This window comes from Bubalus bubalis, chromosome 8 (genome assembly GCF_019923935.1).
Source record: "Bubalus bubalis isolate 160015118507 breed Murrah chromosome 8, NDDB_SH_1, whole genome shotgun sequence".
Taxonomy (NCBI): Eukaryota; Metazoa; Chordata; class Mammalia; order Artiodactyla; family Bovidae; genus Bubalus; species Bubalus bubalis.
This window is the reverse complement of record NC_059164.1, coordinates 64,211,393-64,224,453: the sequence shown is the minus strand read 5'-3', so window position 1 is coordinate 64,224,453 and position 13,061 is coordinate 64,211,393. Positions and strand designations below refer to the sequence as shown.

Below are 13,061 nucleotides of genomic sequence, written 5' to 3'. Positions count from 1 at the left end.
GACTATTGGGAAGATCATAGCTTTGACTATACAGACCTTTGTCAGCAAAGTGATGTCTCTGCTTTTTAATACACTCTCTAGGTTTGTCATAGCTTTCCTCCAAAAAAGCAAGCATCTTTTAATTTCATGGCTACAGTCGCCATCTGCAGTAATTTCGGAGTCCAAGAAAATAAAATTTGTCACTGCTTACACTTTTTCCCCTTCTATTTGCAATGAAGTGATAGGCCCAGATGCCATGATCTTCATTTTATGGATGCTGAGTTTTAAGCCAGCTTTTTCAGTCTCCTCTTTTACCTTCATCAAGAGGTTCTTTAGTTTCTCTTTCCTTTCTACCATTAGAGTGGCATCATTTGCATATTTGAAGCTGTTGATATTTCTCTCAGTAATCTTGATTCCAGCTTGTGACTCATCCAGCCCAGCATTTCACATGATGTACTCTCTGCATATAAATTAAATAAGCAGGGTGACAATATACAGCCTTGTCATACTCCTTTCCCAATTTGGAACCAGTCAGTTGTTCCATGTCCAGTTCTAACTGTTGCTTTTTGATCCACATATAGGTTTCTCAGGAGACAGGTAAGGTGATCTGGCATTACCATATCTTGAAGAATTTTACACAGTTTGCTGAGATCCAGATAGTCAAAGTCTTTAGCATAGTCAATGAAACACAAGTAGATGTTTTTCTGGAATTCCTTTGTTTTCACTATGATTCAACAAAGTTGGTAATTTGATTTTGCTTCTGTCTATAGTTAATAGTTATTTGCAGAATTGCTTTATGAGCAGCTGAACTGGCATTCCCAGTGTGGGATTTCATGTTTTTCCACTTTGAAATGCAGTAAATACATGGTAATATATTTACTTATAAAGTCCTTAAAAAGTCCATTGCACTTTTGTATCCAAATAGAATCTACCAGATATTAAATTGCTTTCCTAGAAAGATGTAAAATACTAAACATATGTCATCTTTGGGTTAATGGGCTTTACTGAGAGCCCTAAAAAAGAAGTTAATACTTTATTTATGGGATAATACTATTGTCTTGAAGCAATGTATCTCAATATTAATAAAATGTGATAAAATAATATTTTCAAACATGTCCTTAAATGAACACTAAATCTATGTAACTTAAGAAGTTAGCAACTACAATCTTTTCTTAACTTACAGAATCCCTCAAAACAGGAGTAGCAAAAAAGTATGGCACTATGGGTTATAATTGTAAAGACATTTCCACTGAACCAGAAATTCCTATATCTGAGATGCTCCATGACCTAATTCAACTATATTTCACTCTTTTTGAGATAATAAAGATTGTTCTGATTTAAAAAACAACAAAAATATATAAGGCTAGCACATAAACAGATTTTATTAAATTATATTTTTCAAGTAACTAGTTTAACTTTTTATATACTAAATTTACTTATGTCTTGCCACACCATTCAATTTTACAACTTATTTTGATCAGAGGTAGGATTCAAAGTATTCTCAACTAGTACTTCACAAATACCAACCAATAAGAATGCAGTTCAGTTCAGTTCAGTTGCTCAGTCGTGTCCAACTCTTTGTGACCCCATGGACTACAGCATACCAGGCCTCCCTGTCCATCACCAACTCCCAGAGTTTACCCAAACTCATCTCCATTGATTTGGTGATACCATCCAACCATCTCATCCTCTGTCGTCCCCTTCTCCTCCCGCCTTCAATCTTTCAGCATCAGGGTCTTTTCAAATGAGTCAACTCTTCACATCAGGTGGCCAAAGTATTAGGGTTTCAGCTTCAACATCAGTCCTTCCAATGAACACTGAGGACTGATCTCCTTTAGTGTGGACTGGTTGGATCTCCTTGCAGTCCAAGGGACTCTCAAGAGTCTTCTCCAACACCACAGTTCTAAAGCATCAATTCTTTGGTGCTCAGCTTTCTTTATAGTCCAACTCTCACATCCATACATGACTACTGGAAAAACTATAGCCCTGACTAGACAGAACTTTGTGGGCAAAGTAATGTCTCTGATTTTTAATATGCTGTCTAGGTTGGTCACAACTTTTCTTCCAAGGAGCAAGTGTCTTTTAATTTCATGGCTGCAGTCACCATCTGCAGTGATTTTGGAGCCCCCCAAAATAAAGTCTGACACTGTTTCCACTGTTCGCCCATCTATTTGCCATGAAGTGATAGGACTGGATGCCATGATCTTAGTTTTCTGAATGTTGAGCTTTAAGCCAACTTTTTCACTCTCCTCTTTCACTTTCATCAAGAGGCCCTTTGGTTCTTCTTCACTTTCTGCCATAAGGGTGGTGTCATCTGCATATCTGAGGTTATTGACATTTCTCCTGGAAATCTTGATTCCAGCTAGTGCTTCATCCAGCCCAGCGTTTCTCATGATGTACTCTGCATATAAGTTAAATAAGCACGGTGACAATATACAGCTTTGACGTACTCCTTTTCCTATTTGGAACCAGGCTGTTGGAAATGTCCAGTTCTAACTGTTGCTTCTTGACCTGCATACAGATTTCTCAAGAGGCAGGTCAGGTGGTCTGGTATTCCCATCTCTTTAAGAATTTTCCACAGTTTGTTTTAATCTACACAGTAAAAGGCTTTGACATAGTCAATAAAGCAGAAATAGATGTTTTTCTGGAACTCTCTTGCTTTTTTGATGATCCAGTGGATGTTGGCAATTTGATCTCTGGTTCCTCTGCCTTTTCTAAAACCAGCTTGAACATCTGGAAGTTCACGGTTCACATATTGCTAAAGCCTGGCTTGGAGAATTTTGAGTATTACTTTACAAGGCTAATGATAAATAATTAGGATATTTTCATTGGTGGATGTTAGTGTATTCCAGTGTGAATTGATATGTTCCGGTGTGTTGCAATGATTCTGGGTTTAGATATTGCCAAAACCAGCCTCCCTAACATAGCAGTACACTAAACTATGAATGAGGCTCATGATCATAGCAAAGTGGAAGCACAAATAACATAACTAAATTCTGACAAACATATAGTTAAGTAGAAATAGAAAATCCTTAACATAACTGTAGACAATAGAAGTGGCGTATCTGTACTTTGAAAATAGGTTAAGAGGCAATTATGCCCATCCAGCCATAACTCCCATATGCCCACAAATCCCACCGGCCAGCAGTATCAGCACATTACCTGAAAGCAATTTGACAAAGTTCAACAAGAACTTAAAAACATCAAACATTCTGTGATCCGTTAATTCTACACATAAAAATACATTAAAGAGATATTCATTGTAGGATTCTTCATAATAACCCAAACACACAAATGTACCCATACTCACACATTCAAAACTAATTATGGCACTTCCACAGATGGGATATTACGCAGCCATTTAGTATAATATTTTAATCTCCATGGGATAGTGGCCATGAGAATATACCACACAGACTTCCAACTACAGGACTTTAATTGGCCATGGGCCTCACTCAGCTACTACATTCTGAAAACTATTGCCGTTTTTGCCCAAGGTCATGTTTCCCTGGGCTGCATCAGGTGACTGAGGGTATCTCTTCCTGGGAGACATGGAACTCCTCTGATGGCTGACTGTGGCTCAAGAACTTCCTGATAGCCTTGCTGAACTTTCTTTAGGATTCATGGAGTTCTAGAATGCACCTACCCAACTTTGCCTCCCTGTTTCCCTCCCTTGGGATAAGAAAAGTAAGGAAGAAAGGAAGGGAGGGTGGGAAGAAAGAAAGAAAGAAAAAAAAAGAGGTAATCATGTAAGCACTGGAGCGCTTCATTAGACTGTCCTGAGATCAGGAACATACAGGATCTAAACAAGCACAAATCCTTCAAAACCAGGACACACCTGAATATGTGTAAAGCTGTTCTCTGCCATATTAAAATTTTTCATTAACTTTTACAAACATTTAAATTGGATAGAGGGCTCCTTTTTCTGAAAGCTTTGCATTGATTCACTGAAATGCTCTGCATTTTTAGATGCTTCTTAAATCTACCATTTTCCAATAAAATCCAAGACAAATACTCCTTTAGGTTTTAATGAACTAGAGCGGCATGGAAACTAATAGCCAACTCTTCCTGAAAATCAGTTTCTGATTTGTTGTTCAGAATGGCTTATTTCTCTGAATCCTTGTATAACGACCCAGAGATATTCAATAAACAACAAATCGTTTAATTAAAATACAAGTATTATTTGCACCACAGTAGATTCAGAAGCTTTTAAGCATTTAAATGACTTTTCCTACAAGTTTTGAAACATCTTGACCCAACATTAACAGCTACAATGATCCACAGGCTTGCTATATGTATCACAAAGTGAATTAAGCATTTTAGATGGATTTTAGCATTTATTATTACCCTAACCAAATTATAAGGTAAATGTTATTATAAATTTTTTATAAATTAAATTTTTAAAAGGTGTAATGGGGTTGAGTAGCTTCCTAAATGACATATAACTAATAAATGATTGTGTATTCAAACTCAGGTCTACCCAAGTAGAGATTTGACAGAATTCAAAGGTGACAGAATTAAGTACCCATGATTATTTTAAAGTGTCAATTTCCTTAGCAAATTTTGAAAGATTTTTTTAAGAAGTCCAATCAAAAATAAAATGACAAAAATATGTTAAATGAAAAAATTCATTTAAGATCAAAATACTAGTTTATTAAGGTAACCAATAGCAAATATGTCCAAAGTGCCTACAATATATTTGAATATTTGTGTCAAGAAAAAAAAAAAGAGAAATAAACAGCAAGAAAAACTTCAGAGTATTATTTTCTTCAAAACAAGCACACTTCATCTCTTCTTACCATTCCTTACCTGGCTTCCAAAACTCTCCTGTGGCTCATCCTTACCTCCAGTCATCCTTCGAGAGGTTGATCAAAATATTCATTTCCTCATCCTCCTGCAGAAGGCGATAGGCTGCACTTAAATGGTGATTTTCTAAAACAGACCTATCATTGTACAGAATCGCTGGGTCAGACCTGAACAGAAAGCCAAGAAAAATAATTTTGGATGTTGAACAGCTGAGATTTTTCAGGTAACTCTCCTAAAGATAGAAATACACCATCTTTTTAACCTATTTTAGCAATTAACTTTGCCCCATGTCATTTATATCAATCAAAAAGCTAACACCAACACTACAATTTATCAATTGATGTTTGTATGGTATTGAAATGTCAATATATGGATATTATTTCACATGTGATATCTAACTTGAGAACTCTCTAAAAGTTATTCTATAATAAGATCTCAATTACCTGTAGTGGTAGCAAAGGTGTTTTTTTTTTTTTTAATGAAGGTCATGTCAAACTTCCTTATATTTTCTGAAATGATTATTTTTATTTTATTCAATGAGAGAATGTGTTTATTTGTTTTAGTTGTAATTCTCTGAACACATACCACCTGGCAGGTACAGTTTGCAAGTTCTTTTGTTAGTAGCTTGATCTTAAAATTTTTGCCATGTGAAAGTCATACATGGGAAGTTGAAAATAAAAAATATAAGGGTTATATGACAATTGTTAGTCGCTTCCTCAAACAGTTGAATGACACCAACATAGGGAGGTATACTATTTTAATACATTTAATTTAATGAAACTTTAGATTATTAGAGCTTGTTCATTTCTCATGAAGGAAGCTGAGCCCCAGATATATCAACTGAGAGTTTGCAGAGCTCCACAGTGGCTTTCAGGGTTTGAATAAAGGCAATGTATTCTGACACTTCAGCCATTTCCCCTCAAGATAACTTCCAAGTATCGTTCACATTCCAAACTTTGGAATGTATGTAGAATACCTTGAAAGTGTTAGGCTCAACAGTCTGCCCATCGAAGAGCAAAGAACCTGGTCACATATTTAGTTTCCTAAACAAGGATCTCAGAGGCAGAGATGCTATGGATAAAACTCAGTTAAAGAAGATGAGAGTTTAAATTTCATTCCAAACCAAGCTCAACTGAACCCTCTGGAATTTTCCCACTCCAGTGGAGATAACACAAAACAAGCAAATCCCAAGGAGTTGGAAGATCTAATCTTATATCCATTGAGTAAGTAAGGCACCAATTGACGTGTATTTTGTGACATTAAGTTATTTTCTAACTACTGTAATTAAGCCATTTTCCTCTGAGTTGTGACTAGTTTTGACATTGCTTTCCAGCCAAGATCCAGGTACAAATGTTCCACCCACCTCTCTTCCTTCAGCAGGTGCTATTCACCGCCATCTCTGTCAAGGCTCCACTGGCAGATACCTATTAAACAGAGATGCTCTGTGGAATCCCTGTATTCAAAGATCTTGCAACAAAGCTACAGAAAGCTGCTCCACAGCAGCCAAGACACTCTATGAGGAGGCAGAAAGCAGAAAATGAAGCATGTGGCTGAAGACCTTTTGTCCACTTCCATTCTATTGAAATGCCCTTCGGAACAGAGATTGGATGATATTGTCTTCTTTTGTGTGCCCCATAATTAAGTGCTGGCTTCATTAAACACATGTAGAATGACTTAACAAACACAAATATATCTGGAGTGTGCACCTGCCTTTTTCAAGTGAAATCAGCAAGTATTTTAGTGTTAAACTCAACCCTCTCCACAATATTCTTTCTCTGTGTCTCACCACCTTTTTCCAGTTCTACTTTCTTTTGATTTCTATGTCAAGATCCAATTAATCCTACTGTCAAGAGTCTCTCCAGTTCTACATCATTGTCGTAAGAGAGGTTAAGTTCTTAGACCAGGAGAAGGCAGATAAGGTTTTACCCTAAATGAAAATGACAATTGACTATACTGCTTGCCTGGAATTCTGTGCTGAGAGGAATACTAAAGACAAATCTGCAGTTTGGTAAGAAAAAAATTACCAAAATCGATTTGTGATGTCTGTTACAGTGAAGAGGTTCTGAGGGAACCTATATTTAATATGCCCCGGACCTATATTTAATATGCCCCACAGAGGTCTGTGTCTACCTGTGAAGCTCCTTACAGAGGGTGTAAAGTGGCCTACATGAGACCACCTAGCTCCCAAAGCCGTGTGTCAGGGAGTGACATACCCCCTGAAGAGGGCAGAGATGAAATCAGGGAGGATGAGAAAAGCATCAGCAGAATCCCTGAGGTCAGAGGGTAAGATGGCTCTGCTATTGCTAATGTCAAGAGAATTACTTCAATCCTTGCCTGTCCTCCCTGATTTAGCCTACATGGTATCTGCACCTTTAATATAAATTGTTTCACCTCCTATTAGAAATGGGTACCATACGCATGGTTAGATGGCATCACCAACTCAATGGACATGAACTTGAGCAAACTCTGGGAGATAGTGGAGGATAGGGAAGCCTGATGTGCTGCAGTCCATGGGGTCACAAAGAGTTGGACATGACTTAGGGACTGAACAACAACAAAGAATATGCATAGCCCATACATACAAAAATAGCTAGCATTAGACTAGAGAATAGATCTTCCCTGGTGGCTCAGGGAAGTGCTTGCCTTCCTTCCTTCCCTCCCCCACTCAGGAAGTGGCTCAAGAATCTGCTTGCAATGCAGGAGACGCAAGAGACGTGGGTTCGATCCCTGGGTTGGAAAGATCCCTGAAGAAGAGAATGTCAACCCACTCCAGTATTCTTGCCTGGAGAATTCCATGGACAGAGGAGCCTGGAGAGCTACAGTTCATGGGGTTGCAAAGATTTGGACATGATTGTAGTGACTAAGAGAAGTATATCCATATTTAATGTGAATAACATAGGAGAATCAGGAGCAAATGGTTTCTTTAATTCTTAGGTTTTGATTGAAGCTGACCCAGCTGATCTGTTATATAAGTTCTTTTTTTTTTTTTCCAGAAACTCAAAATAGAGCCACCATGCAAAAGAAAGGTGGCTGCTCCTCTCTGACTTCCACACTCTATCCCTGACCCCTCTTGCCTCTTTTCCAAACATTTCAACATCCTCACCGGGTCTGAATGTGGAAATTGTTGGTGGTTCCGGTGTGCTCGTAGTCATGGATGGCAGCTGAGAAGATTATAGCAAAGATCTCCAGCTCCGTCAGCCAGTTCTGAAAAGGAGATTACAGAGCAATCACATAATCTGCCTGCTTCTCAGACAAAGTCTTCAGCTTGCTGACAACACACCCACATTGCTGCCTATCCACCCTGCAGCTGGCAAGCTGTTGCCAAACACGCATTTCTGACAGACAGAAATGTTTTTTTTTTTTTTTTTTCTTCAGTAAGGAGACTGGGGAATGTGTGATTTGAACACAGCCTGCCTAGCATGGTTGAGAGAGCTAACTAGTAGGTTTGTGTTTTTTTTTCTCAAAGAAGCAAAAAATAATGAATGTGAGACTTTAACAGTTCTCATTCCATCCTTTACCAAATTTCAAATAAAGTTCCTGAGTAGACACAGAAAACCAATTTTAAGTTTCAACACAATACCAAAGCTAAGAGTAACAGATAACCTAGTGCTTATCCACTAGAAGATGGATAGTAGATACAGTGGAAAGACAACATTTGGTCTTCTGCCAAATAACGTTTGGTCTCTGGGTTGCAGTCCACCGATCTATGTTTGAAGAAACCTGTCCCCATCCATGTTACCAAAATTGGCTGTAGTTCAGTGGTCTTCAAAGTGTGTTCCCTGTAACAGTAGAGTTAGTATCACCTGGAAGATTGTTAGAAATGCAAGCCCTCACCCCAGTTCCACTGGGATCAGAAACTCTGGGTTGCAGCCCATCGATCTGTGTTATACTAAGCCATACAGATAATTATGATGCATGCTGAAGTTTGAGAACCACTGCTCTGTTTGAAGCTCCCTCGACTGACTTCTATTTCAGAGACTCTGGATTCACTGGTGCCTCCCCTCCTTTCTGTAAACCACACTGCCTGATGCCCATAGGATGGAACATTTGTACTGTCAGCTCACCCTTTGGTATCACTGCTTACTTTTGTACTAGTTGAGTTAATGATTACAAGCTTCAGTGTGATTTATCTCAAATGCAATTTTGACAAATTGTACTTATTTTTATAATTATATAATAAAATATGACCTAAACCAATAAAATATAAACACAAAAGGTTATGTCCATAGAAGTTCAATGCTTTGCACAGTCACTAAAAGAACTGGTGTCTTAATAGGTGTGATCACTGGGAAACAGTAGGAAAAAATTATAAAAATTTAGGGAGATTCTGCACTCAGTTTTCTTCATGAAATCTTTAAGTTCCCATTCCTTTGAAGAAATAAAACTAGAAGTCTTAGACAGAGACAGGGTTAAGGTATTGCAAATATGAGTACCTAAATTGGAAGAATTCAGAAAGCAGCCGGGGACTTCCCTGGTGGTCCAGTGGTTAAGACTGCACACTTCCATTGCAGGGACATGTGTTTGATCCCTGGTTGGGGAACTAGGACCCCTATGCCCCACAGTGAGGTCAAAAATTTTTTAAATAAGTAAATAATGTAAATGAAATTTAGTTTAAAAACAAAGGCAACCTGGGTTCTCTATTAGATATCAGTGAATACAACATATTTATTTGATTTGTTAACAAAAATGATTTAAAAGCAAACAGGTTAATTTCTAATAATTCTCACTCTAACTTTTTTCCAATTAATTACTAATTTTGGTCTTTACCTAACTACTGAAATCATTGTCTTCTTTGAAGATAATAACTATACTGAACTACCAATTTTGGTGATGTGGATGGGGACAGGTATCCTCAAACATCAGCATGCACAAGGGAAAAACAAACAAACTACATATAACCTATGAAGAAAAGACTTCATAGTTAGGGAAAGAATGAGCACAGAAAAAAACTCAGGAAAAAAACTGTATTTTAAAAAATGACTTGTAGCAGAATCCAGCATGAAATGTCAGGAAACATTTTGGCATTCTTGATAATACATCTCAAAAAACCAAACTAACGCACCATGAACAAAAAGACGCAAGGAGAAAAGAGAATAAGATGAAAAATCAACAAAATTAAATGAAAAAAAGATTGGCAAATAAAATCTTGACAGTGACAAGAAAACAGTAAAACTATCCTGAAAGCAGCAAGGACATCTCCTCAGGGTTAACACTTAAGGGAGCTTCCCTTTGTGTTCACCTGTTTACACAAAGAAACTCATGCAATACACACAACTCCATATAGGTAGGTACTCTTTTCATCCCCACTTCATAGATGAGAAAACTGAGGCTAGGAGAGGTCCAGTAACTCACCCAAGGTCCCACAGCTAGTCCTGAGACAAGCCACACACTCCAGAGTTCTTACTTTATAATCTTTAAGTCACTATTCCTTTGGGTCACTGTTCATATGTTTACTCAGTTTTTCATAAAATTGCATAGTTATGAATTTATATTATAAATATTCTTGATATTTTTCATTCACATATATTTTTCTTATTTTGGCAATGTCTTTCTTTTCCTCCCTAACACCCTGTCCCTACTTATTTATCCCAACTTCCTCCACCTATCTCCCCTCCACCAACATATCTCTTTCTCCAAGCTCATGTCGAGTTAATAATTTAACATTTTAAGATAAGATTATGAATGGGAGACAGTGTACCAGCTGAATCACAGAGCCTCAGTTCAACCAGCAGAAGGTGTCTAAATAACTACACAATCACAGTTCTCACAAATATCAGTGTAACTCCCCTCCTTATCCAAATATACTGACAAAATTATATCTTAAGTATAACTTACTTCTAATAAATCAAAACCAACCAACTATTAAATGAACATACAACAAACAATTAAAAACATAATGAAGCCTGGACTGAGCAAGGATGGAATCAGGCATTTTCAGAATGAACAAATGAACAAGTACCAGTGGCAAAAGCTGATTCATTGTAAGTAAGGAAATGATTCCCTTCAGTGGAGCAGGAAAGTGAAAGTGAAAGTGAAGGTCACTTAGTCCTGTCTGACTCTTGGCGACCCCATGGACTATACAGTCCATGGAATTCTCCAGGCCAGAATACTGGAGTGGATAACCTTTCCCCTTTCCAGGGGATCTTCCTGATCCAGGGATCGAATCAGGATCTCTTGCATTGCAGGCGGATTCTTTACCAGCTGAGCCACAAGGGAAGCCCAAGAATACTGGAGTGGGTAGCCTATCCCTTCTCCAGCAGATCTTTCTGACCCAGGAACTGAACCAGGGTCTCCTGCATTGCAGGCAGCTTCTTTACCAACTGAGCTGTGAGAGAAGCCCAGTGGAGCAGGAGTGAGGGTTGATTAGGGCCCTGTGATGACAGGCATTAAAAGCCAGGATGAAGAATACAAATCAGGTTTATTAGGCAGTGAAGTTTACATGCAAAAGACAATATGTTCAGCATGCTATTGAGAAAGAGATAGGAAAGCAGAGCGCACAAAGGAAAGAAGTAAGACCTCTACTTTTGGACTGAAAAGTCCTTATAGGATGAACAGATGGTATGGAACTAGAATCCTTACAGCTGATCAGCTCACTGAATGCAGGTGGCCACGAAGAGGTTGCAATCCAAAGGAGGTTGCATTAAAGATGATCCTGGAGGGACAGGGTTGGGAGGGAAGTGGGAAGGGGGGTTTACGATGGAGGGGACACATGTATACCTATGCAAATTCATATTGATGTATGGCAAAAAACCATCACAATATTGTGAAGCAATTATTTGCCAATTAAAATAAACAAATAAATTTAAATTAAAAAAAAAAAAAAGATCCTGACATTCCTAGCCTGAGTGGTTAAAAAAATGGTGGGTGGCATTAGAGGGTAGCATTATTGGAAACAGAGAGTGGGAAAAGCTATTTTGTGGGAAATACTCATATTTCAATATAGTTTCATATTTCAATATAGCTCAGATTTCCTTGCTTTTTCCAAATTCAATACTGTCAATCCCAAAGGTTTATGACAAACCATAAGAAGTCAGAAATTTAATTCCCACGAGAATTGTATTCCAGATTTATCAAACTGTGACAAGGTGTGAGTAATAGACCTTTCCAGAATTTCCCTGTCTACAAAATATGAGTGTCCCGACTAATTCGATGACAGGGATGCCTTGCCAACAGGTAAAGGTGGACTTTGAATTTTTGAATTATGTTGTGTATGACTCAGGAGAGCAAGCCATGCTTGTATGTGGGCTTGGAGTGGGGAACAAGTAGCGGGCTGTGAAAACCTGAAGGAAAAGACATGGATAATTTGTCATCGCCAGAAGAGACATTATTAGCAAGTTGTAACTTCAACAGGTGAACGACAGAGTTTCTTTAGTAGTCTGTTTCCATCTCCTACTGGTTTTCTATTGTTCCCTTAACTGATTACCACCCATGGAAGGCACACACTCCTATGGGTTTGGTAGGTCAGAAGCCATCATCTTGCGGCTGGATTTTCCGGTGAAGATCTCACAGGGCTGAACCAAGGCGTTGGCAGGCTATGTTCCTTTCTGGAAGCTCTGTGGAAAACACATTTCCAGGTGCCTTCAGGGCATTGGCAGAATTTATTTCCTTTCCATGCTTTCCACTTGGCACCTCCATCTTCAAGTCAGCAACAGCTGATGGAGTCCTGCTCACCTTCCTTCTGCCACATTTCTTTTTTTAAATTTTTTTTTTTTTTTGATGTGGACTATTTTTAAAGTCTTTATTGAATTTACCACAATACTGCTTCTGTTTCCTTTTGGGGTTTTTTCGGCCATGAGGCATCTGAAATCTTAGCTCCCTGACCAGGGATCAAACCCACACCCCCTGACCTGGAAAGGGAAGTCTTAACCAATGGTCCATCAGGGAAGTCCCCTGACACACTTCATGAGTTTTAAGGACTCATGTGATTACACTGGGCCCAACTGGAAAATCCAGGATCAACTCCCTATTTTAAGGTCCTCTGATTAGCACCCTTCTGTATCTGCAGAACCCCTTTTGCTATTTAATATAATGTATTAAAAAAATGTGACATCAGAGGGCAGAGGTCATGGGGCCCAAAATTATACTGACCATAAACCCTAATAAAATTACTTAGCACTCTTTAACCAGGATGCTGTTTACATGTCCTTAGTGTGTCCCTTATAAATATGATAATGCCATTTATAATCCAAAAAACAAGATACACATTTCTCTTTTCTTAAAAAAAAAAAAAGCAAAAGAAAAATTAATCGTACCTTGCCTAATAAAAGCAATCAATG

General features: G+C 38.2%; 1 protein-coding gene across 7 annotated transcripts in view; it reads right to left on the bottom strand.

The window, feature by feature from the left end:
* Positions 1–13,061, bottom strand: part of PDE1C (phosphodiesterase 1C) — a 539,497-nt gene that overhangs the window by 96,555 nt on the left and 429,881 nt on the right. For all 7 annotated transcript variants that reach the window (XM_025291219.3, XM_025291215.3, XM_044946685.2 and 4 more), the window contains 2 exons: positions 7,889–7,989; positions 4,824–4,952 (listed from right to left, as the gene is read on the bottom strand). In XM_025291219.3, the coding sequence (XP_025147004.1) occupies positions 4,824–4,952; positions 7,889–7,989 (230 nt within the window). The remainder of the gene's footprint in view (positions 1–4,823; positions 4,953–7,888; positions 7,990–13,061) is intronic.